This window comes from Chrysochloris asiatica, unplaced genomic scaffold (genome assembly GCF_000296735.1).
Source record: "Chrysochloris asiatica unplaced genomic scaffold, ChrAsi1.0 scaffold00090, whole genome shotgun sequence".
NCBI lineage: Eukaryota > Metazoa > Chordata > Mammalia > Afrosoricida > Chrysochloridae > Chrysochloris > Chrysochloris asiatica.
Genome location: NW_006408608.1, coordinates 9,881,820 through 9,907,956, shown reverse-complemented (window position 1 = coordinate 9,907,956; position 26,137 = coordinate 9,881,820). Strand labels below are relative to the sequence as shown.

The following is a 26,137-nucleotide window of genomic DNA, read 5'->3' as shown; positions in this document are numbered from 1 at the left end:
ACATTTTTTTTCCAAGCAGAAGGCAAAACAAGAATGCGCAAATAAGAATAGTGTTCATCTGGAAGGGTAGCGTTTCTGTTGGTTTGCTTCTTTTCTTTTTCATTTCACCAGTTTTCCGCTACAATAATGTATTATTTTTGCTCTTGCTTTAAAATTACTTTTCAAATTATTATTTTGTAATATTTATTTTACTACATAGGAGTCCTATGTAGCCCTCTGTGGTGGTACAGTGGTTAAAGTGCTTGCCTGCAGACCAAAAGGTCAGCAGTTTAAAGCCACCAGCCGCTCTGAGGAAGAAAGCTGTAGAAGTCTGGTGGTGTAAAGATTTACAGCCTTGGAAACCCTCTAGGGCGGTTTTACTCTGTCCTATATGGTGGTGGCTGTGAGTCAGAATCCACAGCAGTGGCGTGGGGTGGGGTGGGGTGGGGTTTGTTACTTGTTGTTAGAAATGCAAACAGCATTGAAGAGCATAAAGCAAAAGCAGATCAGGAATAAAATGAAGTATGTAGAAGAAGGAGCTCTGGTAGCGTAGTGGTTACCAATCGGGACTGCTAACCTTAGGGTCATCAGTTCGAAACTATCAGCTGTTCCGCGGGAGAAAGATGAGGCTTTCTCCTGGAAACCGACTCCACGGCACATAATAACAACAACATCTAGAAGAAAGCAGGATGGTTCTACTTCCATGGGGACAGCATTAAGCACCAGCCTCGGACTGGGAAGGGCAGGTTGGGACCTGGGTCTGGCAACTTTGCTCTCAGTGCAGGGAGTCTGAAGAAGGAGGAGGGAGACCGATCTGTTCCTTCACATCCGGGGCAGAGAGCAGATGGCAGAGATGGGAGAGTCCAGATCCTACAGGTCCTGCAACAGCTGGCCGGTGAGACAGTGGCGGAGCTGGGGGGCAAATGAGCCAAGCTGGGCAGCATCCTGAGTGAACTTTCCCAGGTGCCATCTCACTTGAGCCTCCCAGTGACCTGGGCAAGCTAGCATACCCATTTTACTGATGAACTGAAGCACAGAGAAGTTAAGAACAACTCAAGGACACACAGTACAGGGGGCTGTGCTGATAAAGGCCCAGGCAGAAATTTGAGCGTAGAACTAGTTCTCACTCACTCGTGGGGAAACCGAAGCCCAGAGACAGGGAACATAAAGCTTGGTGTCCCAGGTGCTGGTGGCCCCTCCTGGCCCTAACCTCCCACCTTGCTCCCTCTTGTCTCTCTCACCTGCGTCCCTTGCAGCTTTCCTTCTGTGGTGCCATCAGAAGGGACTTTCCAAGCAGAAGAGGGGAGTCCAGGGAGAAGCTGCTCAGACTCCACTGAAAACTCAGAGGGCAGGGCAGCCTCCTCAAGCCTCATGTATGTATGCTGCAGCTCCCACCATGGCGGTTCCACTGGACACTCAGCACCAGAAAGCCTGGCTCTGCAGGTAGGGGACACACAGGATTTGAGTGGTGTTGGGCAGTAGAGTCCCCTCCCTAAGGCAGCATGTGGGACCCAGCTCTCAACAAGCCCTGGTATTTAGACACGACGATGGAAACAACCAGAGAAATAGCTCTTGTTTATCAAATGCCGGGACATCCTGGTGTTGCAAATGGTTAAGCACTCTGCTGCTAACTGAAAGGTTAGCAGTTTGAGCCCATTCAACAGCTCCATAATGGGTAGACGTGGTGATCTGTTTCTGTAAAGTTTACAGCCAAGGAAACTATAGGAGCCGTTCTACTCTCATATGGGGTCAAAATGAGTCAAAATGGACTCAACAGCAAGTAACAAGCTAACACAAGATGTGTTGGACACCACCCCAGGGACTGGGACTTGATTAAGCAAATCTTAGTCCTGGCCCTGAGCCCTCATAGAATCCATGAAACTTGGGTCAGGAAGGGGAACAGACAGGAAACCAGCCATCACAAAGTGAGTGTGTAACTACTGCCTCAGTTACGTGTTATGAGAGAAATGGATTCAGATCTATGAGTTTGTTTTTTTCCTTTTTGTTACCTCTTTGTTATGGTCATTTCATCTTACACAAAAGTAGAATACAACAAAACGCTCATGGACCCATCACCAGCTTCAACTGAATCACCTCCTAAGAATGTTTCTCTGTACCCTACCTAATTCCTCCCTCTTGTATTATTTGGAGGCAGATCCCAGGCATTGTATCATGTCAACCATAAATATTTCTGTAAGCCTGTCTAAAAGATAAGGACTCTGAAAAAATATGACCACAATCGTATTATCACACCTAAGAAAATGAACAATAATTCTTTAAATATCTGGTTTGCATGCGAAATTTCCAGTATTTGGTTGGTATTCAAATACTGAGTGGTTTGAACAGACCAAGAAGACACTGATTGGTTTAAAATCAAGAAAAGTATGCACCAAGGCTGTATTCTTTCACCATACTTATTCATTCTGTATGCTGAGCAAATCATCCGAGATCCTAGATTATATGAAGAAGAATGTGGCATCAGGATTGGAGGAAGACTCATTAACAACCTTCGATATGCAGATGATACCACTTTGCTTATTGAAAGTGAAGAGGACTTAAAATATTTACGGATGAAACTCAAAGGCCACAGCCTCAGGTATGGGTTGCATCTTAATGTAAAAAAAAAAACAAAAATCCTCACAATTGGACCAATAAACAACATCATGATAAATGGAAAAAAGATTGAAGTTGTTAAAGACTTCATTTTGCTTGGATCCACCATCAACACTCATGGAAGCAGCAGTCAAGAAATCATAGGACGCATTGCATTAGGCAAATCTGCTATACAAGACCTCTTTAAAGTGTTGAAGAGCAAAGATGTCAGTTTGAGGACTAAGGTGCGCCTGACCCAAACCATGGTATTTTCAGTAGTCTTATATGCATGTGAAGGAGCTCTGGTAGTGTAGTGGTTATGAGTTGGACTGCTAATCTCAAGATCAGCAGTTCGAAACTACCAACTGTTCCTCGGGAGAAAGGTGAGGCTTTCTGCTCCCAAAAAGATTTCCAACCTCAGAAACCCTATACGGGGCGATGAATCAGAACCAACTCCATAGCACACAACCACCACCACCACAGTGTACATGTGAAAGTTGGGCAGTGAATAAGGAAGACCGTAGAAGGATTGATGCATTTGAGTTATGGTGCTGGAGAAGAATATTAAAAGACTAAAAGAATACTTTGAGTCCTGGTGTGGTGCTATGGGTTAATGCGCTGGACTGAAAGGTCGCTTTGAACTGCAAAGTTGGTGGTTCAAGCACTCCTTGGAAACCCTATACAGTGTTGCTATGAGTTGGTACCAACTTAACGGTACTTAGCAACGATGGATTGCCAAAAGAACAAACAAAAATACAGAATGCTCTTTGTTGTTGTTAAGTGCTATCAAGTCGGTTCCGACTCATCGTGACCCTGTATAGGGTTTCTAAGGAGCGGCTGGTGAGTTTGAGCTACCGACCTTGAGGTTCAAACTGACTTTGTGGCCCAGTAAAATCACTGGTTACCAAGGGGAGGTGACTGGAGGGAGATAAAAGGGTGCAGAGAAACCTGATAGGATGCCACTGCAGCTGCCCCAATGCCCAGAGATGATGATGGTGTTGTCACCTGATTGGGAGCATGCCATCCTGTCCTTTGAGCAGCCCCATTTCACAGATCAGGAGACTGAGGCTCAGAGAGGTTTATGGCTTGCCCAGTGTCTAGTATGTAGCTGGCAGCCATCCCAGCACCGGCACTGCCCCTTGACTTCCTCAGGTGCTTTGGGGTCTGGCATCAGTTTGTGCAAAGAGAAGCCCATTGCCGAGACCACCTGGCTGACCGCCGGGTAAGGACCCTGAACACGTGCTTGCAACAGTGGGTGCAGATGAAACAGCTCCGTGTCTTAGATGGCATGAAGGTGACCCAGCTGTCCCTCTGCCGACAGAAGACAGGTGAGTGGCGGGCTGAGGAACCAGGCTGAGATGGGGCACCCTTTCCCTCCCTGTCCAGGCCTCCCTACCCCAGAAAATGGGGACACCGAAGTCGTTCATCAGTGGGCTCCATTGGATTCATAGATTTTTGTGATGGAAGGTGGTAAAACAGGGTATATTTGGGGTGCTTATCCTCACCCCCTGGTGACCTCCTATACCAGAGAGGCACGGTTCCAATTTCTCCCATCATGAACCAGAAGACGTCTGTCTAGTGTAATGCTGGGTTATCCTACAAACAAGGGATCTGGTCTCTGCTTTTAGGAAACTCCTGGTCTGATGGGGGTGATGGGAAGTAGCCCTCCCCCACTCCTGGGATACTCCCCAAAATCAACTTGGTGAGGGGAAGCATCCTGGAGGGGGTTTGAAGACTGCGGGAGGGGGCGGTGCCCATGAGGGGAGAGGTCCCCAGGAGGCTGAGGCAGTAGCTGTGAGCAGAGGGCAGTCAGCAGGAGTGTGGCTGGGTCATCTCTGTCTGCTTCTCGGACCGCAGCCCTCCCTGGCCCAGCCCCTGGAGCAGCCGCGGCCCAGGACCCTGGGGCCGTGGCCCAGGCCCAGGGGCCGCTCCTAGGGCGAGGTCGGGGCTCCCTGCAGGAAGCCTGTCGGAAGCTGGCCCTCCAGCGGGCACTTCAACTCTGGAGGATGCAGCTCTCCCAGTGCCAGCAGGCCAAGTAGGTGTTTAAGAGCTTGGGACCTGGGGTAGTGGGTGGGGACGTGAAGGGACATAGCCTGGGCCTGGTCTGGACATAGGTCCCCAGGAGGTGGCCTGGAGGCACTGAGTCAGTGAGTGGAGAGAGAGTCATTGAGAGCCGTACGCTGTGGGAACATAGGCATGGAGCTTTGCCAAGGGAACTGGGGACTGATGGGGAGGCCTACCCTGACCACTGTCCCCTCCACACAGAGCCCCTAGTGGCAGGAGCCCTGTCTGTCTGCCCACCGCTGGGTCCCCTGAATCCAGCAGGTGCTGGGGGCCCAGAATAGGCATTGTAGATGAAGCAGGAAAGGGGCAAAGCCAGTGCCCCCCCTCTGCCTAATGATACAAATATTAGAGAAACTGAGGCTCAGAGGGATTGAGCAGCTTGCTGTGAATCAGGAGCATGGAAGGGGTCTGTAGCTAGACCATGGAGCTACCTTTGACGCTGGCTCAGATGGTGGGTGAAGGTGTGAGGTAGCTTCCCTGATGGGATGCCAGGGGGACCCTAAGTCAGCAATCTGTCCTGGAAAGTCACACATGGGGCACCCACTGTCCCTATACCCACTTGGTCCACTTGGACTTCCAAGCTCTCTCAATGTACCCTGGGGCCCCCAGGGGAACTCAGTTCACCATGAGCCTTCAGACTTCAGGCCCCAGTCCATCCTCTGGCCTTCAGGCATCGGAAGAGATCCCCCTAAACTCACACTCAACGCAGACCAGCAGGGCCACTATGGGAGTGTGGGGAAATGACTCTCTGCAGGCTTCAGTTTTCCCATCCACAATGGAGCAGAGGTAGAATTTCTGGTGTGGTTGTGCTTGTGGTCTCTGGAGTCAGGGATCCCTGGGTCTAGGGTCCAGTTCTCCCCCTTATCAACTACGTGGTCTCCACCTCAACCCCAGAGAGCAGCTAGGGTCGTTGAAGGATCAGCCTTGGCTGCTCACTAAAGTCAACCTGGACAGCTCTAGAAAGATCCAAAATCATCAAATCAGAATCCCTGGGAGTGGACCCAGTGGGTGGCAGAAGCAGCCAGCTTGGGAGTCAGGGGGCAGGGGGCACACATGGTGAATACCCTTCCATCTCGGTTTTTTCACAAGGGCCAGGCGGGAGTCCCAAGACTCACTTGCCTCTTTCTGTAGCTTCTTCCTCCAGGGCCTACAGCAGCGGACTCTGCAGCGTATTCTACACCAATGGCACTCGAGGGTGTGGGATCCCTGCACTCTGTCCAGTAGCCCCAGGACAACCTCGTCCCCAAAGCTTCTGGGCAGCATCTCAGGAGGGGAGAGCGCCCTGGAGAAGGTGAGGGGCTTGAGTGGGCTGGAGCAGGCAGGTGGAGAAGGTGGAGAGGGAGGGGTGGGCAGGGGTCCCAGGACTCCACCCCTCCTCCCTAGGTTCCTAGAGACCCTGCCATCCAGGGTACCCTCCTGGTGACCTTTCTTTGGGCAACTGGGCAGCGGCGGCAGAAACAGCACCTAATGCTCTGGCAGGCACGTGCACAGCAGGTGCAGAGCGCAGTGAGGCGGTACCAACACACCCTCCAGAGGCGGTAGGGACTGACCCCTCCTCCCCAGGACAGGCCAGCTTGGGTTGACCGCCACTTTGTGGCTTTACTGTGCCTCTCCAGGCCCTTTCTGCCCATCTGTCCTTGACCTGCTGTCCCCATAGGGTCTGTATCCAAGACCCCACATGCCCAGCCAGCTCAGCCCCCAGACTTAGCTCTTCTGAACTCTTCCCACCCTCCTACCCTGCTGACCAAAGTAGGGGGTATATACACTTCTCTCAGAGATTTCACCACTGTGGTTTGCTCATTTATTCACTCACAGCACAGTGCTTTAGAGTTGGTCCACCTGGGTTCTAATCCCAGCTTTGCTCACACTGTGCCTCTATTGCTCCATCTGTAAAATGGGTTAATGATAGTATTCACCCCAGTGAGCATTATTAAGGCTGGGGCACGGAGCCTGGCACATAGCAAGTGCTCCCTCCGAGTAGTTATCATCGCTAGTGGCTGAGCATTGGGGTCTGTGGTCCCATCCTTTTCCCATCACTTGTCATTGTGACCCTCAGAGAGGCATTTAATCACCTCAGTCTCTAGAAACCACCCTCCCCTAAAATGGAAACAGGGAGAAGAGTCATTCCTGCCTGGATGGCAGGGACCATCCTCAGGGTGCACATACTCTTTCCCAGCATCCTCCTCAGCTGGAGCCACTGGACAACAGCCCAAGGGGCCCGGAGAGAGCTGGCAGACCGCTGGGCCTGGGCTCGGAACTGCAGGGTCGCACTGGGCCTGTGGCGGCAGCGGCTGGTGCAGTGGTTGGCAGCAGAGCGGTGGGCCCAGGAGCGGGACCGGGGACTGGCACGAAATGCCCTGCACCACTGGCATTCCTGCTGGCAGAGTGAGCCAGGGACTGGGCCAAGGGCACTGCAATGAGGGAAGGGCCAGGGTCCCTCAAGGAGTCCCTGTCCTGAAGCACAGAGCCCAGTGATATGGCTCCCTACAGGGGCACATCCCGTAAGCCAGACTTGGGGATATAGGCTCGAGTCCCTTCTCTTTTTAAGCTAGCTAGTTCACCTTTCCACATCTCAGTTTACTCATCTGTAAAATGGCCACATCTGTAAAATGGCTACAGTAGTAGTGGCCACCTCCTAAGGTGGTTGTGGAGATGCTCTGAGAGCATCCATGCCAGGACCATGGCTCAGAGCCCTCGTAGGTGTTACCATCAGCAGCTGCAGCATCTTCATCCTTGTCCTCTCCCCTGGCCCTCAGGGATCGCTGCTGTGAACTCTGAGTTGGAGGTAGAGTCATGGAGCCTGTACAGTCCAGCAGACTTAGGGAGGAGTTGAGGAGGACAGGACACTCAGTGGGCAGAGCAGTGGAGAGGGAAGTTGAGGCAATGGGAATGGCCCACCCTGGGTGGGGAGGTTGGAAAAGCTAGATGCGCTGAGCTGCCTGAGCTGCAGCTTCTTCAACAGGTCAGAGAAACATGACCAAGGATGAGAGGAAGGACCCCATATGGATTGCTTGGTGGGTCTTGGATTCTGGGCAAAAAAGGAAGCTTTTCCTTTGCACCTCAATTTGAATTCTGCAAAATCAGGGGGACAACTTGAAGACCCTCTCTGACGAATTGGATTTGTTATCTATTTCTGTATAGCAAATTACCCCAAAATGTACTGACTTAAAACCACAAACATGTATCATCTCAGTTTCTGTGGGTGAGAAATCCCCGTGTGACTTTGCTTGGTGCCTGTGGCTTAGGGTACCTCAAAAGATTGTGCTTACGGCTGGGACCACTCAAAGATTCAGCAAGGTGGGGGTAGAACTACTCCCAAGCTTGGTGGGCCTCTTCACAGGGCTTCCTCAGGACTCGGCAGCTAGTTTTCCTCAGGGGAGAGATCCAAGAGTACAGCCAGGCTGGAACCTAGTATCAGGGTTGCTATGAGTTGGAACTGACTCTATGGCACTTAACAACAGCATTGTGCTTGTTGGAAGCAAGTCACTAAGTCCAGCCCTCACTCAAGGGGAGGGCATTACACAAGAGCATGGGCACAGGACATAGGGGCCATCGGGGGCCATCGGGGGCCATGTTAGAAGCTGCTTGCTGCACTGATACAAGGTAGGCAGGGAAGGGTTGGTTGTTCTGGAAAGCTCCTGTCCTGTCCGCTAGGACATCTGCTACAGCACAGTCATTGCCCACAAGGGATGCAGCCCCAGTGTTGCCAGATCTTCTGGTTTTTAAAGAAAAAGTAGAAATGATGATTTTTATATGAATGATCCTAATTCCTCAACATCCTCCAGAAATTTAAATAAGAAAAAAAAAAAAACCTCTAGATTGGAGTTCCTGAATAGTTCAAATGGTTAAGCACTCGACTACTAGCTGAAAGATTGGCAGTTTGAACCCACTCAGAGGCACCTTGGAAGAAAGGTCTGGCAATCTGCTTCTGAAAGTTCACAGCCATAAAATCCTATAGAGGCATCCAGTTGATAAGAAGAGAGGGCATATGCACAAGAATACCCACGCTTGCAGATAATACCCACTTGACCTGGCTTCAAAGACTGGATGATCAGAGCTCAACCAGTGAAGAAAGAAGAGGAAAAAAAGAGTAATCTGATACAGTTTGATGAACTTGACCTACACCTATGGATGCAGTAGCTCAAAAGAGGGAACAAATCTTTACAGCGAGGATCATTCCCACCCCCTCCATACATAGAGTAGACAGGGATGGGCAACTTGGATATTGGCTACCCAAAATGGAGGAGCTACAAAGGCAAGAAGTGACTGGCTTACAAGCTTTCAAGAGGGAACCTAGATCTAGAGGGTGTGAAGGAAGGTAGAATCTCCACTGAGTAGTATCCAGTCTGTCTAGGTGGGGCTGATGAAATGAAATGCTGATGGGTCTTTTGTGATACAATAGTGAATAATTGTTATCAGGACTGCTTGTGAAGGTTGGAAATGTAAAGGTAGACATTTTATAGCAAGGAGGGGAGTGATTAACTTTTCAGTCTAGGAGCAGAGGTCCCTGAGACCTCCCTACCCAGAGAAACAGTGACGCCAGAGATGGAGGCAGAGACGATGACGTGAAGAGATGGAGCAGCTGGGAACTTTAGACACAGAGAGGGAGAGTGGCTGTGTGCTGACAACCAGGGGGCAGGCTTGTAGTGTATACCCTTTAGTTGGTTGATGATGCATGGAGGGGATTGTAACCGTGGCAATGAAACGATATACGATAGGATGAATGTAAAACTATTATTCTCCCATGTAAACTATCACATCATTCACAATAAAACATTAAAAAAATTAAAAATCCTATAGAGCAGTTCTACTCTGCACACCTGGAGTCCCCAGGAGTTGGAATTGTCTCAACAGCAACTAACTACATGAGCTGGATTGTCCTGCTCCCCAGTAAGACCCCTGTAACCGCAGGAGTTTTCTTTGAGCAATTAGGGTGGCCTCCTCTGTTCCCACTTGGGTGGGTAGAGGGGAAAGGGTTGGGTGAACAAAGGCGAATCAGAGCATCCAGTTTTAGCTCAGTATCTCTATGGCCACAGGGCAGTGGGTTCTACATGAAAAGTACCAGGCATGGACCCAGGTCCATCTCCAGAGCCTACGGAGTGTTGTGTTCCAGGGCTGGTGGCGGGCAGCAGCTCGGCAGAGACTCATTATGACCAGGACAGAGGAGCTCCGACTGCAGAGGTGGGTGGTACTGCCGGTGGGAAGGTGGGGAATGGTAAGCTATTCCAGGAGAAGCAGGAGAGTGTCCAGGGGACAGTGGGGAGCTGGATGACTTCTGCAGTTCTTGGGGTGGCTCAGGCTGGAGGTCTGGGACCTGGAAAATGGGGGACATGAAGGTAGACCCCAGTTTGAGTTAGGACCATGAGCACAGTCTCTGCTTTGTGGAGGGGTGGCAAACCCCCAACCCAACAGTGCCCAATGGCCCTGATTAGCCCTAGGACTCCCCACCTCTTGGCCAGGTAAATCCTGTGGTTCCAGAAGATACACTTAAACCACCAATTGCTGTAGACTCCATGTGTGTCAAAACTAAACTATAGGGTTTCCAATGACTGAGTTTTTTAAACTAGATTACCAAGTCTTTCTTCCAAGGTGGCTCTGGGTGAACTCAAACCTCCAACCTTTAGGTTAGCTGTCGAGTTGTGTTAACTATTCGCACCCCTCAGGGACTCTAGACGGCACGGTTAAGACGGATGGGCTTATGCAATGCCACCAGCATTCACAATAGCACGTGTTTCAACACCAAGCTTGTGGTGGTGTAGCTGTCGGAGAAATGAACACAGGAGGATTCTAATGTGCACAGCTGCCAAAAGAAAAGAGAGAAATTTAAATTTAAATAAAGTAAAACATGTACCATATCCTTAGACAAATAACATGTATGGTATGTTTTTGTTTTTTCAAACCATGAAACCCTTAATGTATTCGTTTCCTATCCAATCATTTATATGGATGCATTATGTGCAAAAAAAAAAAAATACAGTATATTTTTCATTACAGCAACTGTTGAGGCCACACATGATGCTCCTTACACGGTTTAGCTACAAATTCACATATGTTCACGATGAACCCACCAGGACATGGGACCAATGACCATAGATGACGGACATCCAACAGCCTAGACATTTCATTGGGCCTCAGGGAGTCGGGTACTGTCTACCCCAAAGTGGTCATGTGAGGGGAGGCAGGCTGTTTCCTTGCCATAACTAGGATTTGAACTCATGACTCTGAACTCTCACATTGGCAGCCCTTGCCCCTGCAACTTGGGATTCTAAGACAGAGGTTCTGAACTCCCTAGACAAAAACCTGTTCCACGTCAGTCAATATGTTCTTAAGGCACATGGATGTATACATAAAACTGCATATCATCTATGGTACTTGGTGGGTGATTTGAGGGTGTAAATGGGTAAATGTGACTTGTGCCTGCCTTGCAAGACTGAGCTGGGTCCCTCTCCGCTCCTGTTTTACAGCCACTTCCAGGCCTGGCGTGGACTTGTGAGAGAAGCTGGGGTGCTCCAGGCCCAGTGCCAAGCCTTCCAGGACAGCCAACTAAAAAGGGCAATAGGGGCTGCGTTCACTGTGTGGTGGGCAGACCAGGCACAGGAGCAGCGCATGGCCCGGGCCACCATTACCCACCAAAGCAGGGCCATGAAGCAGAGCCAGGCCCAGCAGGCTTTCTCGGTATGTCCAGGCACCCCACACCAGCACCACAAGGCCCACCGGCAGGCAAAAGAGAGGGCCCAGGTCCAGGCTGGGGTGACCCTGTGCTGGACACTGTGGGTGCATGAGACCCACCTGCGCCAGGTCAGCCGAGCCCATGCTGCCCGCAAGCTGAGCATCCGGTGAGTGTCCTGTGGCCATGGGCAGCCCCTGCTGGGCTTTGAGTTCTGGTTTTAAGGGTGGAGGCTGTTCTGTGTCTGAGAGGCAGGACAGGGGGCTTGGTGAGGGAGAGGCAATTCTGGCCTTTGTAGGTAGTCCTGGGGTTGGATCCCAGCTCCGGGTGACTCTCCTTGGACTAAACTCTGTTAAAGGAAGATAGCAGCAGCCCTGTCTGTTAGGGTAGTCACATAATTAGAGATGATGTCTGAAAGTGTTGAGTTCAGGGCCAGGTACACAGCGGGTGTTTAATAAGCAGATGCTCCAGTGGGGGAACAGAGGCAAAGCACAACTGTCAAGTGACCCTCTCTCTGTCACTAAACAGGATGCGTGTCCCAGTGGTGTGATATCCCACCCTCCATGTCCATTTTAGCTCCGTTTCTCTAGAAGAGAGTTGAGGAGTGAGGGACACAGTCCTGATGCTTTGCTCACAGGTCCTCTTCACACCAGGGCACTGTTGAGGGCTCCTGATATCTCACTGTAGGTGGGTAGCCCTGACAACCTCAGCTGTGGCTCCTCCCTCTCCCCCAGGGTCCTAGAGGCTTGGGCTCAAGTGGCAGCCCAGGCCCGTGTCCAGAAAGCTGCTTTTGCCCAGCTACGGCAGGCTAGATCCAGACTTCTCCTGTGGACTCACTGGGCCCAGTGGCAGACAGCGTTGCTCAGAATGCGGCTGGGAGCACAGACAGAGATGGAAGAGACATGTAGGGTCCACCTGAGGCCCAGGGCTGGCCTCAGGCACTGCCTGAGCCTGGCCAGCAGAGGGCGCCTCCTGCTGATGGAGGTCCCTGCCCAGGACCAACAGGTGAGAGGCGCTCCAGATGGAGGGGTGTTGTTAAATGCCAGTGCTGTCTAGTCGATTCTGACCCACAGGGACTTTGTAGAGGGTTCCCAAGGGACAGCTAGTTGAGTTTGAACCACCAACTTCACGGTTCAAACAGATCTTGCGGTTCAGTGCATTATCCTGCAGTGCCACACCAAGACTCCACAGCGTTGTTAATAGGTACAGTCAAGTCAGCGCCAACTCAGTGACCCTATGTGTATAATAGACAAAAACACTGCCTATTCCTGCTCCGTCCTTATAATCATCACTGTGTTTGAGTCCACTGTGTCAATCCGTCTCACTGACATTCTTCCTGTTTTCCACTCTCTACTTATCCAAGCATAAGACAGGTCTTTGCTAATGTAAAAGAGATGGAGCTTCACAATCTTCACTTCTAAGGTGAATTCTGGCTGTACTTCTTCCAAGACAGATTTGTTTGTTCTTCTGGCAGTCCATGTTCTATTTAGTATCTTTTTTGCCAACACCATAATCCAAAGGCATTAATTCTTCTCCAGTCCTTCTTATTCATTATCCAGCTTTTGCATGCATCTGAGGCAATTGAAAATGCATACATGCTTGGTGGCAGGGCCACAAATGAACACAGGCCACTGGCCTTGCTCCTTATTGACACTTTGCCTACTGCTTTCAATCATTCAGCAATCCCTGGCTTCCGGCCAGCTTCCAGACTGGCAGACAGCCAACTCCAGGATGGGATCCCATCAGCAAACATTTACCCAGCACCATATGCCAGTCCAGCTTGGAGCCTGGCTACAAAGATGAATATGACAGATGAGTGCTTTACCAGACAGACACCTGACCTCATCTAGAGACCGTCTCCTAATACGCTGATCTACATTCCAGCTGCCATCTAGAATCAATATAGGGACATTGGGAAACAGGAGCCATTTTATCTGTGCTTTAATTGGAAAAATGAAACTTGGAAAATACCAAGTAAAAAATGAAATTTCTCCCATAATTCTAGCTACTGAAAAAATAACCACCAGTTCCATTCTCGACCAGAAGCAGTTAGTTCTGACAGCAGCAAATAGGAGCGAAGTAGCAGCAACAGTGAAAACCAGGCTCCGGAAACAACCCTGCGTGGCAGTCTGGGGTCAGGCCGTTGAGGGACAGAGAGCCCCAGGTACTGGAGCTCTGAAGTCAGCCCCACATTGCAGGATTCCTAAAGGATTGTTCCTAAGATGATCTGTCTTGCCAAGAATTCTGTTAGAGAATACCAAAACCAAGACTGTTGTCGTCACATGGATTTCGACTCATAGTGACCCTGATCTCAGGATTTCTGAGGCTGTAATCTTTAGTAGCATAATGGTTACGAATTGGGCTGTAAACCACAAGGTCAGCAGTTCAGAACTAGTAGCTACTTCGTGAGAGAAAGATGAGGCTTTCTGCTCCTGTAAAGATTTACAGCCTCGGAAACCCCGTTTAGGGTCGCTATGGGTCGGAACCGACTCAACGGCACTTAACAACAGCAACAATCTTTAGTAAGGAGTCATGATGTGGCACCTGTGGGATAAACACTGAACCGCAAGGTCGGCGGTTCAGACTCACCAGCTGCTCCTTGGAAACCCTGTACAGGGTCGCTCTGAGTAGGAACTGGCTCAACAGCACTTCACAACCATCTTTAGGAAAGCAGACTGCCACATCTTTCTCTCACTCAGTTGCTGCTCTTGTTAGCTGCTGGGGTGTCCGTTCAGACTCTTGAGACTGTATTCGTATTACCAACCTTTCAGTTAGCAATCCCAAACCACTGCTTCACGAGGGCTCCTTTGTGAATGTCAGGGAGTGGCTAACAGACTTAGAACCATTTCTAGAAAAAAAATTTATTTTTGTAATGGTATCTGAAGACCTGGACTGTGACCCACCAGGTCGGCATTTCAAACCCACCAGTTGCTCATTTTTGCTGCTGTGCGCACTGCTGCAGTGAATGTGGGTGTGCATACATATCAACAGGTGTCCTAGCTCTTATTTCTTGGGGATATATACCAAGTGGAGGGATTGCTCAGTCATAAGATACTGCTTTTCTCAACTTTTTGAGAAAGTGACATACCATTTTCCACACTGGTTACACCATTTTACAGTCCCACCAGAAATATAGGAGGGTCCCAGGGTCTCCCCACCCTCACCAGCATTTGTTATTGTTTTTCTGATTCCTGGTGTGGCACTGTGGGTTAATGCGCCAGACTGCAAGGTTGGTGGTTCAAGCTCACCAGCTGCTCCTTGGAAACCCTATACAGGGTCACTATGGGTTGGACCCGACTTGACGGCACTTAACAATGGCTAATGATTGTGAACATTTCTTCCTATTTGTTGACCTTCTGAGTGTCTTCTTTGATGAAGCATCTGTTTATTTTTTAATTTGGTTGTCTTTTTCCTGTAGAGATGTTGTAGCTTTCTATAAAGATTAATCCCTTGTCTGATATGTCACTGCAAAAAATTTTTTTCAAGTCTGTAGGTTTTGCATTCCTTTGGTGAAATCTTTTGATGCACCTACATATCTAATTTTTATAAAGTTCCATTTGGTCTTTTGGTGTTTGTGTTTTTAGTTGTTTGCTAGTACACTTACACCATCTAAAGGGGTGCTCTTGATCGGGAGTCCTGGGGTGTCCCTGTAAGACAAGCACTGGACTTTGTTAACCATAAGGTCAGTAATTCAAACCCACCAGCTGCTCCTCAGAAACCCTGCTGAGTTGGAAGTAACTAGATGGTATTGAACAATTTTGATTTTCTCAAAGGACACCAGACAATCATGGGGACTTATTAAGAAAAGTGAACACCATATTTGTGAGGAAAAGGTCAGGAAGGGTGTGCTACAGTGCACCTGGTCACCCTTTGAGGGTATCAAGGACTGTCAGGTGAGAATTTCACTGGAAAGCCCTATCCCATCTACCCTACAGCCCTCATCTTACCACTGTTCTCAAAACTCAAAACTCAAAAAAAAAAAGAACACAATTTAAATCTTTTGAGGATGCCAAAACTGCCATTTTGACGTGGGTGTACATCAAAGAGCACAGAATTCTTTTAGGGGCGGGGGAAGGGCTAGATAGAAACACTGCCTTCAGGCATGTTTAGATCAAAATGAAAGATATGTTGAGTAACAGTAGCTTCACATTTTGATCTGTTTAGTAATAGAGGTTTCTATGATTTTGTAGAAATACTTTTTGGTTGACCCTCGTATGTGTTTATAGGGCAGTCTTACTTTCAGAGGATTTTCCTGCATACCTTTTCTATCTCTGTAAGCAAAATAAGGCAGGGGTCCCATTTTACTGATGAAGAAAGTGAGGCTTCTAGTGAATAAAAGTAAATGCAGGGAATGGTAACTAGGGCTCCTAATTCTGAGTCTCTTTTCTACCATGTGAACGTTTATTAATGCCCAAGCATCTGCCACCTGCAGTGTGTAGGTGTGGTGCTATGGTGGCACAGAGCCTTCTTCAAAAGATGCCTATCTGAACAGCGGCACCTGGAAGCTCAGACTCTTGAGTCAGACTGCTTCACAGGGCCGCAGGGGAAGTACTTAGCCCAGAGTCAGCTCTCCTGGAGTGGCCACCCTGTGGGAGAGTGGGGAGAAAGAGACACAGGTGTGTTCGTCTGGCCATACTTGGCTGAACCCTTGTCTCCTCGAGGGCACATGGAGAGCCTGATGTGATGTGAACCACTCCATCTGTGCAGACATTAGGGGTTAGGCCCAGAAGGTCATCCTGGATCAGGAGGTCCAGCCGATGGACTCAGGTTGTCTTCTCTGCCGATTCCATTCTCTTAGGTCCACAGCTGCTGGACGCAGGCCTCAGGGCCAGCACTGCACCACCTCAGTGGCCAGAGGGAGTGGCCAGTAGCACCCAGGGTTCAGGGTAAGGAGCCTCTCCCCTGGGGAAAGGCCTGAAGTGCGGGAAGAGGTGTTTCCCCACTCCCAAGAGCCTCCTTGGTGAACCTCTGTCTTGGTTCTGCGTCTCCCCGACCCATTTCCCCCTCACACCTTGCCTGCTCTCTCCTTTGAGCTACTACTCCAACAGTGTGTAGTCTGAGGGAGGATCTACCAGCCATCACTCAACTCCCCTTTCCAGGAGGCAGACAGCAGGACCTCCGGTGGCCCCCTGCCTCCTGCCGGCCTCACCTATGTCATACCATCCAGCTCTGGTTGCAGTGTTTGCTCTGCAGTCACGGGGCCCCCGACCTGCCCCACTGGACAACACCTATAGAACTGGATGGAGACTACAGCTCTGACGGCAGAGTCACCAGAGAGGCCCATCAGAGGCTGGGGTAAGGGCAGCAGCGTCAGGGGGTCTAGGTGAGGGGGCTGCTGAGTCAGGACCAAAGCTGGGCTCTCTGGCCGGTGCTCACAGGATCCAGGCCAGCGGCTTTGTGGCCCTTTCCTACTCTTGAGGGCCATTGATGCTCAGAGCATACCGCGGGGCCTTTCCCCACAGGATGAATCGACAGTGTTGGCACCTAGAATCACTGCTTCACCAGCTCCAGGCCTCCCAGCAGACCAGCTGCTTGGCAGCTGCGTGGCAGTGTTGGGTAGATGCTTACAGGGCAGAGCAGTTGGCGCAGACCCTGGTGAGTGGGGGTATCCCCAACCAAGAGACCTCAGATCTGGTCCATGGGCCCATCTCCGTCCCATTCCAGCCATTTCTGAACCCGAATACCTACAAAATGTTTCTCACGGTATGGTCTACAGACCTAAGTCCAGAACCTCGGAGAGTCTGCACTGCCAACACACTCCTCACATGAGGTCTCTTCCCTCTGCCCAGAGCAGCAGGAGGGTCCCAGGAGTCTGGGGGAGGGAGGCAGTGATGTGCCCAGCCTGGGGCTTTCTTTGCCCCTGTCCCCACAGTTCAGGTGGTGGCACCTGAGATGGGCCTGGGGGATGTGGCGGCGACGGATCTTGCAGCTGTGGGTAGCTCAGCGGTTCTGGCAGCAAGAAAACAGCTGCATCCTCTCCCAGGTACAGGCTGTGCAGCCCCCTCCACTGCTCTCCATCAGCCCTTTCAGGGGACATTTCTGAGCTGGGAACCTCCCTCTCACTACACCCCAGCCTATTGGCATCTAGTTCATTCCAACAGAAAGCAACCCTATAGGACAGAGAGGAACTGCCAAAGGGCTTCCAAGTCTACCATCTCTACAAACCAGACTGCACTTTCTCTCTCTTAGGGGTGGGTGGGGGGTGTTGATCTGTTTACCTTTGGTTAGCAGTCAAGTGCTTAACCCCTTAGCTACCAGAGCCCCTTCATTTCAGGAGAGATGTGTCTTGCTATAGAGCTAGAGTCCCACATCCACTGCTTGGCTTGTAAGAAGGCCTAGCCTGTGCTCACAGCCGCTGTTCATACTTGTTCTTGGAGGCCAGACTCCCTCATTTGCCCCGCCCCTGAGCATGGCTTCTCAGGTCCAAGGTCTATTTTGAGCCTGTCTGTCCAGCCAGGGGAGGGGCCTCCCTCAGACAGCAGGCCTGCCAGGGGGAAGGTCCCAGAAGCACATGGCATTCTCCCCTCCTGACTCCAGGCCTTTGAGAAGTGGCACAAGCGCCTGGCAGCCAGGGGTCGGAGAAGTGGCGCCAACAGCAGCCTGAGACCCCCAGGCAAGTTGGGTTCCCAGAGCCCTGGGACTGGGCAGGAAGATGCTGGAGCCCTGGACATGGTGGGCTCAGGGCGGAGCATGGAACCAGCTGCAGCTGTGACTTGTTTCCAGAAAAGCAAAAGCAGAAGCCTTCCCAGGGGAAGGAACTGTGGTCCACCCATCCGGCCAGTGCTGGCTGAGGCCCAGATGTCTATCCTATAGCATGGAGACAGGCCTCTGAGGGACAATAAAATGCCCTGAGTCCCAATGACTTCTCCTGCTTGGACTTTCCTCAGGCTGCCCCTCTGCCCAGGAGGGGGTAATGGTGGCCCTTGCAGCTTCAGCTTCCCGCTCTATGAATATCCCACAATGAGGGGTGGGCTTGGGGGGCTGGTATGCATGTGTGCCACCAAGCACAGGGGTGCAGACTGCCTTTATCTCTACAGGAATCCTTTCTCTCTTGAGCCACCAGAATATATACAAACACCTATTTGAAAAAGCAACATTGTAGAGGAAAAAAGCCCAGCTGAACTCTCAGCTGGTAAGAACAGCCTGCCTCGTCAGGTTTCAGCCACAGACCTGTCCACGGGTCTGGTACCTAGGCCAGCCAAGTAGGTAGACAGGCAGTGGTTTGCACCTTCAGTCACAAGTGGGCAGCGCCCAGCTGCCAGTGTCTTGGAGCTCTGTCTCTTCTGCAGACAAAAGCCCCCACCCACAGGCACTCTGCCTGCCCTCACAGGCCTGAAGTGTAAGTTCACTGGGAGTCTCTGCCCTGGTGCAATGGCCAGCCTCCTCCTCCTCCTTAGGGAGGACGACATGCCCCCATAAGGAATGCCAGGCTTCATGAGGGACCGACTTGGGTCCAGCCAAGCCTGGAAGCCTCTCCCGGTTTAGCTGCCATCACCATGTGAGAGTGAAGGCGAGAAAGGAGGGAGAAAAGGGTTTCTGGGAAGATGAGGACTGAGGACAAGGGAGGCGGGACTCAAGTGGCTCCAGCTAAGGACGTTGAAATGCTAGGTGACCACCGCCGTCTGGCTCGCATTCCGGAGCAGACCTGTTGAGCAGCTCCAATGTTTCCTCCATCACCTGCCACAGGCAGTTGTCCAGCTGAAACTCGTTGTCCACCAGGTTGACCAGGAAGTAGTTGTCATGGATGTACTGGATGATCATGCGGGATGGGGACTCCTCCTCATACAACTTGCCCCATTGCTCAATCCACAGGGCAAAGGCCTCGTCCTGCACACAGCAAGGCCACTTCGTTGTCCACGGGTCAGGGCCCCCCCAGCCATGCTCAGTGCCCAAGAGCTTGCCCACTCCCAACAGGGCATTTCCAGGAAGAGAGAAGAGGCTTGCTACCAGGGCCTCGCCCACCCCACCCCACCCCACCCCACCCCACACAAAAATAAACACAGTGAGCACCACCCTGGTGAATCCGAGTGGGGATACTGCCACCAAGACCTCTCCAGGTGGAGGGGACAGCTTACATCGGCTCCTTTACCTTCCAGAACATGAAGCTGACAGGGTCCACCACAGTAGGCTGGATAGTCTCCTGCCCGGGGAAGATACCCCAAGTGACTGTGTTGGGCTGTAACTCGGGGGCATTGGTGATGTTTTTATCCTGAGGATGGAGTGGGTGAGGGGTAAGAGAATAGCTGGAGAACCCCAACTTGATGGGGCCTCTTTGCTCAATTATCTTCTACCCTCTCTACAGCCATGCCTGTCCCCCCTCCTAGTTCCTCTCCATGGGGGCCCGAAACCTAGAGACCCCCTGAAAACATCCATCCTTCTCACTGGACTCCCATTAGCCAGCTGGTTCTATTTGTTTACTCGACTCGGTTCCCTCTGGTCCAGCCGACTGCTGGGCCTCTGTCTTCTACTTGGACTCCACACGGCTCCCTAACTAGCCTCCCTGCTCTGGTCTCCCATCTGTTCTCCAGATGGCAGCTCACTGTGACCTTCCTCAAATTAAACATGGAACCAAGTGGCTCCACTGCTGGAGACATGCTCCCTATTAGTCACCCCTGAAGCCCTGGCCCTGCTTCCCACGTTAGCCTCGTTCCTCAGCCCTACAGTAGCACCCCTTCGGCCCGGCAGCTCGGTGCCTTGACGCACTCTTCATCCTTTCCTTGGAATACCCTCTCCCCTCTGACCAACTCCTTTCCCCCATGAGAGATGACCCCTCTGAGAAGCTGACCTCCAGGCTAGTTATACCATACTTCCGGGATTCTGTGGCTGCTTTACCTGAACTTTCTTGTCCTATTTGTGCAGATTTGACATTGTCTTGATCTGTCTCCCTCTCTAGTTGCGAGCACTCTGAGGGGAGGGCCTGGCTGTGTTTGTATTTCTGCCAGGCACAACATCTGGCTGGTTAGGGCTGGGTGATGGCTAAAGGAAGAGTTAGATGCAAGTGCCCTGAGCCCACTCTCTGAGGCCCTGAACCCAGCCTACCTTCACGTCTACGACATGGTAATTGACGCGGGGCTCGTATCTTGTCAGCACTCGCAGCAACGCGTCTACGGTCTCTCGGGAAGTGAAGAATTCTAAGTAGGCCTGTGGGGGACATGGACCCTCGTCACAGGTGGCCCAGTGCGGGCCCCAGGCCTCCTATGTGCTGCTGGTGAACTGTGTGCCCCACACAGGGATGGAATCAGGAACTGAGGCTGGTCAATGCACAGCACGGGGTGAGGGGAGGACACAGGTGCAGTCCTCAGCATGGGTGGGTCTTCAGAATGCCTGCCACCTCTCCTCCCATCAGGCTCCATGGAGAGGGCATTCTGGGAGCTGGGCATGAAGCCTGCTTTGATAAGCTATGGTAATGGGCGGCACCACATGCTCCATCGTCCCCATCCCCAGATGATGATGATGACAGGACTGTGTCAGCTCCAGCTATGAGGGCTGGCCTGGGAATGTTCCCATTCCTGCAGGGTAGGCACTCTTACCCCCATTTTACAGAGGAGGAAACTGAGAGCAGAGAAGATGAGCAACTTGGTCACACTGATGGCGAACAGCAGAGCTCAAACCCAGATCTGATTACAGACCCCATGGTCTTGCCTTTAGAGCAGGGGTGGGGAACCTTTTTACTGCCAGGGGCCATTTGAATATTTATAACATCAGTCTCAGGCCACACAAAATTATCAACTTAAAAAAATTAGCCAGCTATATCTGGTCAAATATTTTATCCACTCACCACCAATTTGATGGCTTTAGCTGTGGTTGCCTTGGCAGGGCCAGACCAAATGATTTCGTGCAGGTCTTATAAGGCCTGTGGCCGGATGTTCCCCACCCCTGCTTTAGGGTGCCAAGTGAACTCTGGCAGTCCTGAGCGTAGTGACGCCACTCCCATTTTGGGCATTCCCTGTACTCTTGCTGTTGTGCTGAGCGCTTTACACATGTTGCCTCAGTTCATGCCCTGGACAGGATTTTCCAGAGACACAACTAAGGCTCAGAGAAGTCAAGTGGTCTACCCAATATCACACAGCCAGTAAATGGCAGAGTCCAGATTTGAAGCCTGACTTAAAGCGTAAGCTCCTACCCACTCTGACTCACTGCTGTTCAGAACAAAGCACCCCTCCACCCCCCAAAGTGCTGGTCATGCACCCTTAGCACACCTTCTGGAAGACGTAGCCCCTGCTGGGGCCCCAGCCCACAATGGGGTCAGAGGACGGCTTCCCGTTGATGTTGGGCTGGGAGTTGATGGTGAGGATGCCTTGCTGGTTCACATGCAGGAGCTCCTCCTTCAGCAGGCTGGTCTTGGCCGCCAAGGGCTCGTCATTCCAAGGCAGACAAGTCACCTAGGAGAGTAGGTGAGCCGGCTGGGGTGGCAGTCACATCTGGCCCCCTCCTTCACCGTTAGTCCTCACAGCCCCTGCCTCCCCACTGGATGACTCCTATAGCTGAAACCCTATAAAAGCTCCTCACAGACCTCCCCCAGGTGGTGGCTTCCCTTGGAGGAGACAGGCTCAGAGCAGGAAGTCACAGTGCCAGCAGCACTCACCTTGCAGCCCTTTGCGTTTGGCTCTCCGGAAAGGTAACGGACAAAGACTTCAAAGACACTTTCCTCACTGGTCAGCTCCTCCCCCCACATCTTTAGCAGCTCTTCCCGTGGGGACTTGCTTTTCAGGAAGAAGAGGTGGTAGTCTTTCAGCTCCCCAAAGGCTTGAGAGGAGGAATTGCCCCTGGAGGGGGAAGTCCAAGACCAAGGTCAAGGCAACCCCTGACCTTGGCCTTCTGAGAGGACAGTTATCAGCGCCATCCCTCCCCCCGCCCCCCGCCCAATTCCTATCAATCCTCTCCAGTACGTAGACTCCTCTGCATCCCCTACAACCAAGACCCACAGTTCCTTTGCAGCAGAGGGTCTGTCTGTGGGACTCACCATCGACCATTCGGGAACTTGTCCCACTCCCGGGTGCGATAGATGTAGCTCTTGGGTCTGAAGGTCCAGAAGATGGGACGCACATCCTCCTCCCGGCGCTTAGGGTGGGCGCTGACAGCCCAAGGCAGGGGACGCCTGGGCGAGAAGGAAGCCACAGGATGAAGGACTGGCTAGAGAGAGCAGGAAAGGTGCTCTGTTGGCTCAGAGGTTAAGTCGTCGTCTGCAAACTGAAAGATTGTCAGTTCAAACCAACCAGCCACTTCAAGGGAGAAAGATGAAGGAATCTGCTTCATAAAGATTAGAGCTTCAGACACCCTATGGGTGACACCCTCTGTCCTAGAGGGTCACCAGGTCAGAACTGAGCCAACGGCAATGGGTTTGCTGTCAGTGAGTTAGAGGGTGCGGGGAGGAGGGGAGCCCCATTGGACCAGGGTTCTTGGTAAATCTCAAGCTGTGCCTGGAGTTGTCACCAATGTTAGAACCCCCAGGGTGCCCAGCCAGCCACAGCACAAAACACACCTCGCACCACCCTGGGCAGCCAGCACTGCGGGGGCATAAGCGCTACTTGTGCCTTCTCTCAGACATCCCTGCCCACCTGACTTTTCTCCATGGTGTCCTTAGTCTGAACTCAGGGCCACTGTCCTCACCTGGGGCCCTCAATCCACATGCCCAAGCGCTTCAGCACCTCGATGGTGGCCACATCGCGGTTAAGAGTATAGAAGTGGAGGCCTAGCACCAAGCCGCTGACGAGGAGCTCCTGGCACAGCTTCACAGCCAGCTCGACGCCATAGTTATGGATGGCAGCATCATCGTCCTTGATGGGCTCGATGACATCCTTGATCTGCTGGGGCACCTCCAGCTTGGACAGCTTCACCAGCTGCTGAAGGGAGTGGTAGCTCTGTGCAGACATGAGGGGAGGGGAGGGGAGGTGGGTGTTGGGTCTCAGTCCACCTCTTACCGCCTCGCCACCCTTCTCCACAGTTCTGCCATCGGTCTGAACCATTCCTCAAGCATCTAGATGGACTCACGGCTAACATACTAGTCCTCTACCTAGTGCTTCTGAAGACTCACTGATCATCAGAATCACCTGTGAGACCTACATATCCCCTCAGATCTATCAGATCAGAGCTTTGGGGGAGTGGGTCTGGAAATTGATCGTACAATCAGGCTTACTCAATGAATCTGATGAGCAGCTAAGCTTGGGCAACACTCACCATCAAAATGAGACTGACCCTCTCTTGTAACACTACTTGTTGGGAAGCCAAAGTAGAACGAACCCCTAACAACAACACACTTTCAGCCCATTTCTGGAGAGAATCAGATGCAATCAAAATGGGGTGGCCAAACAACATTCTGCACATCTGACTGGTGAGAAGTGTAGCAGACATCACAGAACTTCAGCCTGAGCTCACACTTGGCTCTAAAGCTCTGGCAGTGTAGGATGGGGGCGTAGAGGGTGTCTATAACCATTAGGACCCTCACCTGAATAATAAAGATTCCAGGGAGGATAGGGCAGGTAATGCCTATATCAGTGCAAGCCTTAAAAAAGTGCAAGAAGGTGTCAGCCTCAAAGAAAAGTTGGGAGATGATGAAGTCGGCTCCTGCAGATATCTTCTCCTTCAAGTACTTCAGGTCTGCCTCGAAGCTCCCTGCTTCAGGGTGGCCTTTGGGGTAACCTGCCAACAGGGATGAGAGTAGGGAGGGGCTGTCCTCCACCTGCTCAAAGTGAGTGATGAAGAAGAGACCAGTCTGTCTGGGGCTCTGTCGTGGAGTTCCAGGTCACACCTCCCAACACTCTGCATGAACAGATGGTGAGCAGCTTCACCCCAGAGATGGCCCTTGTTGGAACCTGACATTCACCCAGAAGATGGCATTCGGCAGGATCAGACAGCCAGCTCCTCTCCCAGCGGGATGGATGGCTCCCCACTCTCCACAGAGTCCTGACACACCTCCCTGGCAGGCAGGCAGACAATTCTGGACTACACTCTGTGACCGAGGAAAAGATGAAGTGTTATACTCGGCACAGGTCAGACACCACTGGAAGTACTGTGTTTGACTCTAGGCATGGGGTTAAAACACTTTTTTATTTTAAACTACTCAGGTCCAAGAGAGTGAAAAAACAGAAACCATGTAACATGAGGAATTAGAGTAAAAGAAGTTTTGTTTGAGGAAAAAAACCAACAAATCATGGTAACAATGACTTTCTGTCATGGGTGAAAAAGGACTCATCTTATTCTAATCCCATAGTGGTTGGATTCTGTGTTGCACCTGAGGGCAGAACCAGGATTCATCCTGGAAAGCTGCCTAACAACAGAAGAGCCACCCCATAAAACAATGACCTCCTTAACGTCTGCAAATCCTGGAGCAGCTAGGAGGATTATCTTCCAGGGTACCAAAGATGGGACTCCAGGATTGTCTGGGAATTTGGACCAGATGTTCATCCAAAGTCCTCTTTGCTCTATGAACCTATGACCCCCTTCCTGAATGACTGAACTAGTGGCACTGCTTGGGCAGGCCTTAATGAAACAGTAGGGAAGCTTGGGCTTCCTTAACCCAGGGCAGCACCCCATGCTGAGGAGGGGCAGCTGGAGATCTGGGCTGTGTCAGCAGCCTAGCACAGGCTGCTTTGCAATGATAAGGAAGTTCCCTTCTTAAGGATCCCCAAGTCATCAAAAATGGGTATAAAAACAACAGTCTCAATGGCTAAGGGGGTGCCGATCAAGTGCCAGACTTTCACATCTTGAACAACAAAACTATTTTCCAGTAGGAATTTCAGACACAATGTGGCTTTTAAGAGCTGAGCTGTATAACCACAAAACCTAAATGTCACTGAACAAATCTAGCATTTTGTCATCTTTAGGTTTTGCTCAATTTACAACATTCTTGTGCAGCTAATCCACTGCTAAGCCACTGACTCCTGATATCACCCACCTGGTGATAAGGCAAGCATCAAACCCCGCAGCCATTGTGAAAGCATGGTGTGGCTAGTTCCCAACCATGGTCACATCTACCCAGGGCACACCTATTCCCTGTTAACTGACTGCACCGTAGCTCAAATACATGTTCTTTTCAGTGTTTCCCAAACATATCCACCTAAGCGTGCTGTTGACTGAGGAGAGTGGCCTTGTACAGGAGAGAGTCTAAAGTCACTCACGTAGGATAAGCGAGTCATTTCCCTTAAGTCACATGACTTCTGTTTTTAAGATGTACATCCTGGTATGGCACTGTAGGATCAGCACTGGACTGCAAACCACAAGGCTGACAGTTCAAACCCACCAGCCATTCCTCGGAAACCCTATACAGGGTCACTGTGAGTCGGAACCAACTCGATGACACTTAACAATAACTTCGTAATCTACCCATGTTTGTTTTCATATGAAAATGATGATTTCCCCCAAAATATCGGAGAAAATTGTCATTCCAAGAAGAGGTGCCAAATGAATCAGAGACTTATGTGCCTGACATACCCAGGTCCCATTTGAGAAGCTGAAGGCCCAACCCCAATGAGTGGAGGAGGGAGGGAACGCCGCTCCAGCACGTTCTATCAGGTGAGCCCAGCCTCCTGGCAACATCAAAGAACTAGAGCTGGGTCGATCAGATTCTCTCTGGATTCTACTCCCAAAAACTCTGGAGCTGACACTGAGACCTGTCAGTGGGTCTGGGCTACTGGCTGGCTTGAATAGTAGATGCTGGAGGCTGGTTGAACAGAGAAGGGGCCATATCTGGTCTGTGGAATGAAACAGTGTATGTCTGTGCAATGGGAGGCAGAGACGAGTGATGGACAGCCCCCAGACACGAGAGATGGCCTTGTGTTGATGGCTTCCTGCTTCTTGGTTTGGGGGGCTAGTGAGGTCTAAAATACCAGTGGCATA

General features: G+C 51.2%; 2 protein-coding genes across 2 annotated transcripts in view; both read left to right on the top strand.

Moving 5' to 3' along the window:
- Positions 1 to 4,610, top strand: part of LOC102824861 (uncharacterized protein C1orf167-like) — an 11,543-nt gene extending 6,933 nt beyond the window's left edge. The window contains exons 6-7 of the mRNA XM_006866430.1: positions 3,724 to 3,899; positions 4,429 to 4,610. Coding sequence (XP_006866492.1) covers positions 3,724 to 3,899; positions 4,429 to 4,610 — 358 coding nt within the window. The remainder of the gene's footprint in view (positions 1 to 3,723; positions 3,900 to 4,428) is intronic.
- A 446-nt stretch (positions 4,611 to 5,056) lies between these two features.
- LOC102824477 (uncharacterized protein C1orf167-like) lies at positions 5,057 to 18,804 on the top strand. Its single transcript, XM_006866429.1, has 12 exons — positions 5,057 to 5,096; positions 5,306 to 5,367; positions 5,780 to 5,926; positions 6,019 to 6,173; positions 6,812 to 7,020; positions 9,672 to 9,816; positions 11,100 to 11,471; positions 12,037 to 12,307; positions 16,765 to 16,897; positions 17,175 to 17,233; positions 17,840 to 17,974; positions 18,700 to 18,804. The coding sequence occupies exons 1-12, from the start codon at positions 5,057 to 5,059 to the stop codon at positions 18,802 to 18,804; spliced, it is 1,833 nt and encodes a 610-aa protein (XP_006866491.1).
- Positions 18,805 to 26,137: the final 7,333 nt, after the last annotated feature.

Coding starts and splice junctions, on each gene's coding strand:
- LOC102824477 (XM_006866429.1), top strand. CDS start 5,057: ATGGAGCTACCTTTGACGCTGGCTCAGATGGTGGGTGAAG. Junction 6,174..6,811: donor CAACACACCCTCCAGAGGCG/GTAGGGACTGAC, acceptor ACTCTTTCCCAG/CATCCTCCTCAGCTGGAGCC. Junction 12,308..16,764: donor TCCCTGCCCAGGACCAACAG/GTGAGAGGCGCT, acceptor CTTTCCCCACAG/GATGAATCGACAGTGTTGGC.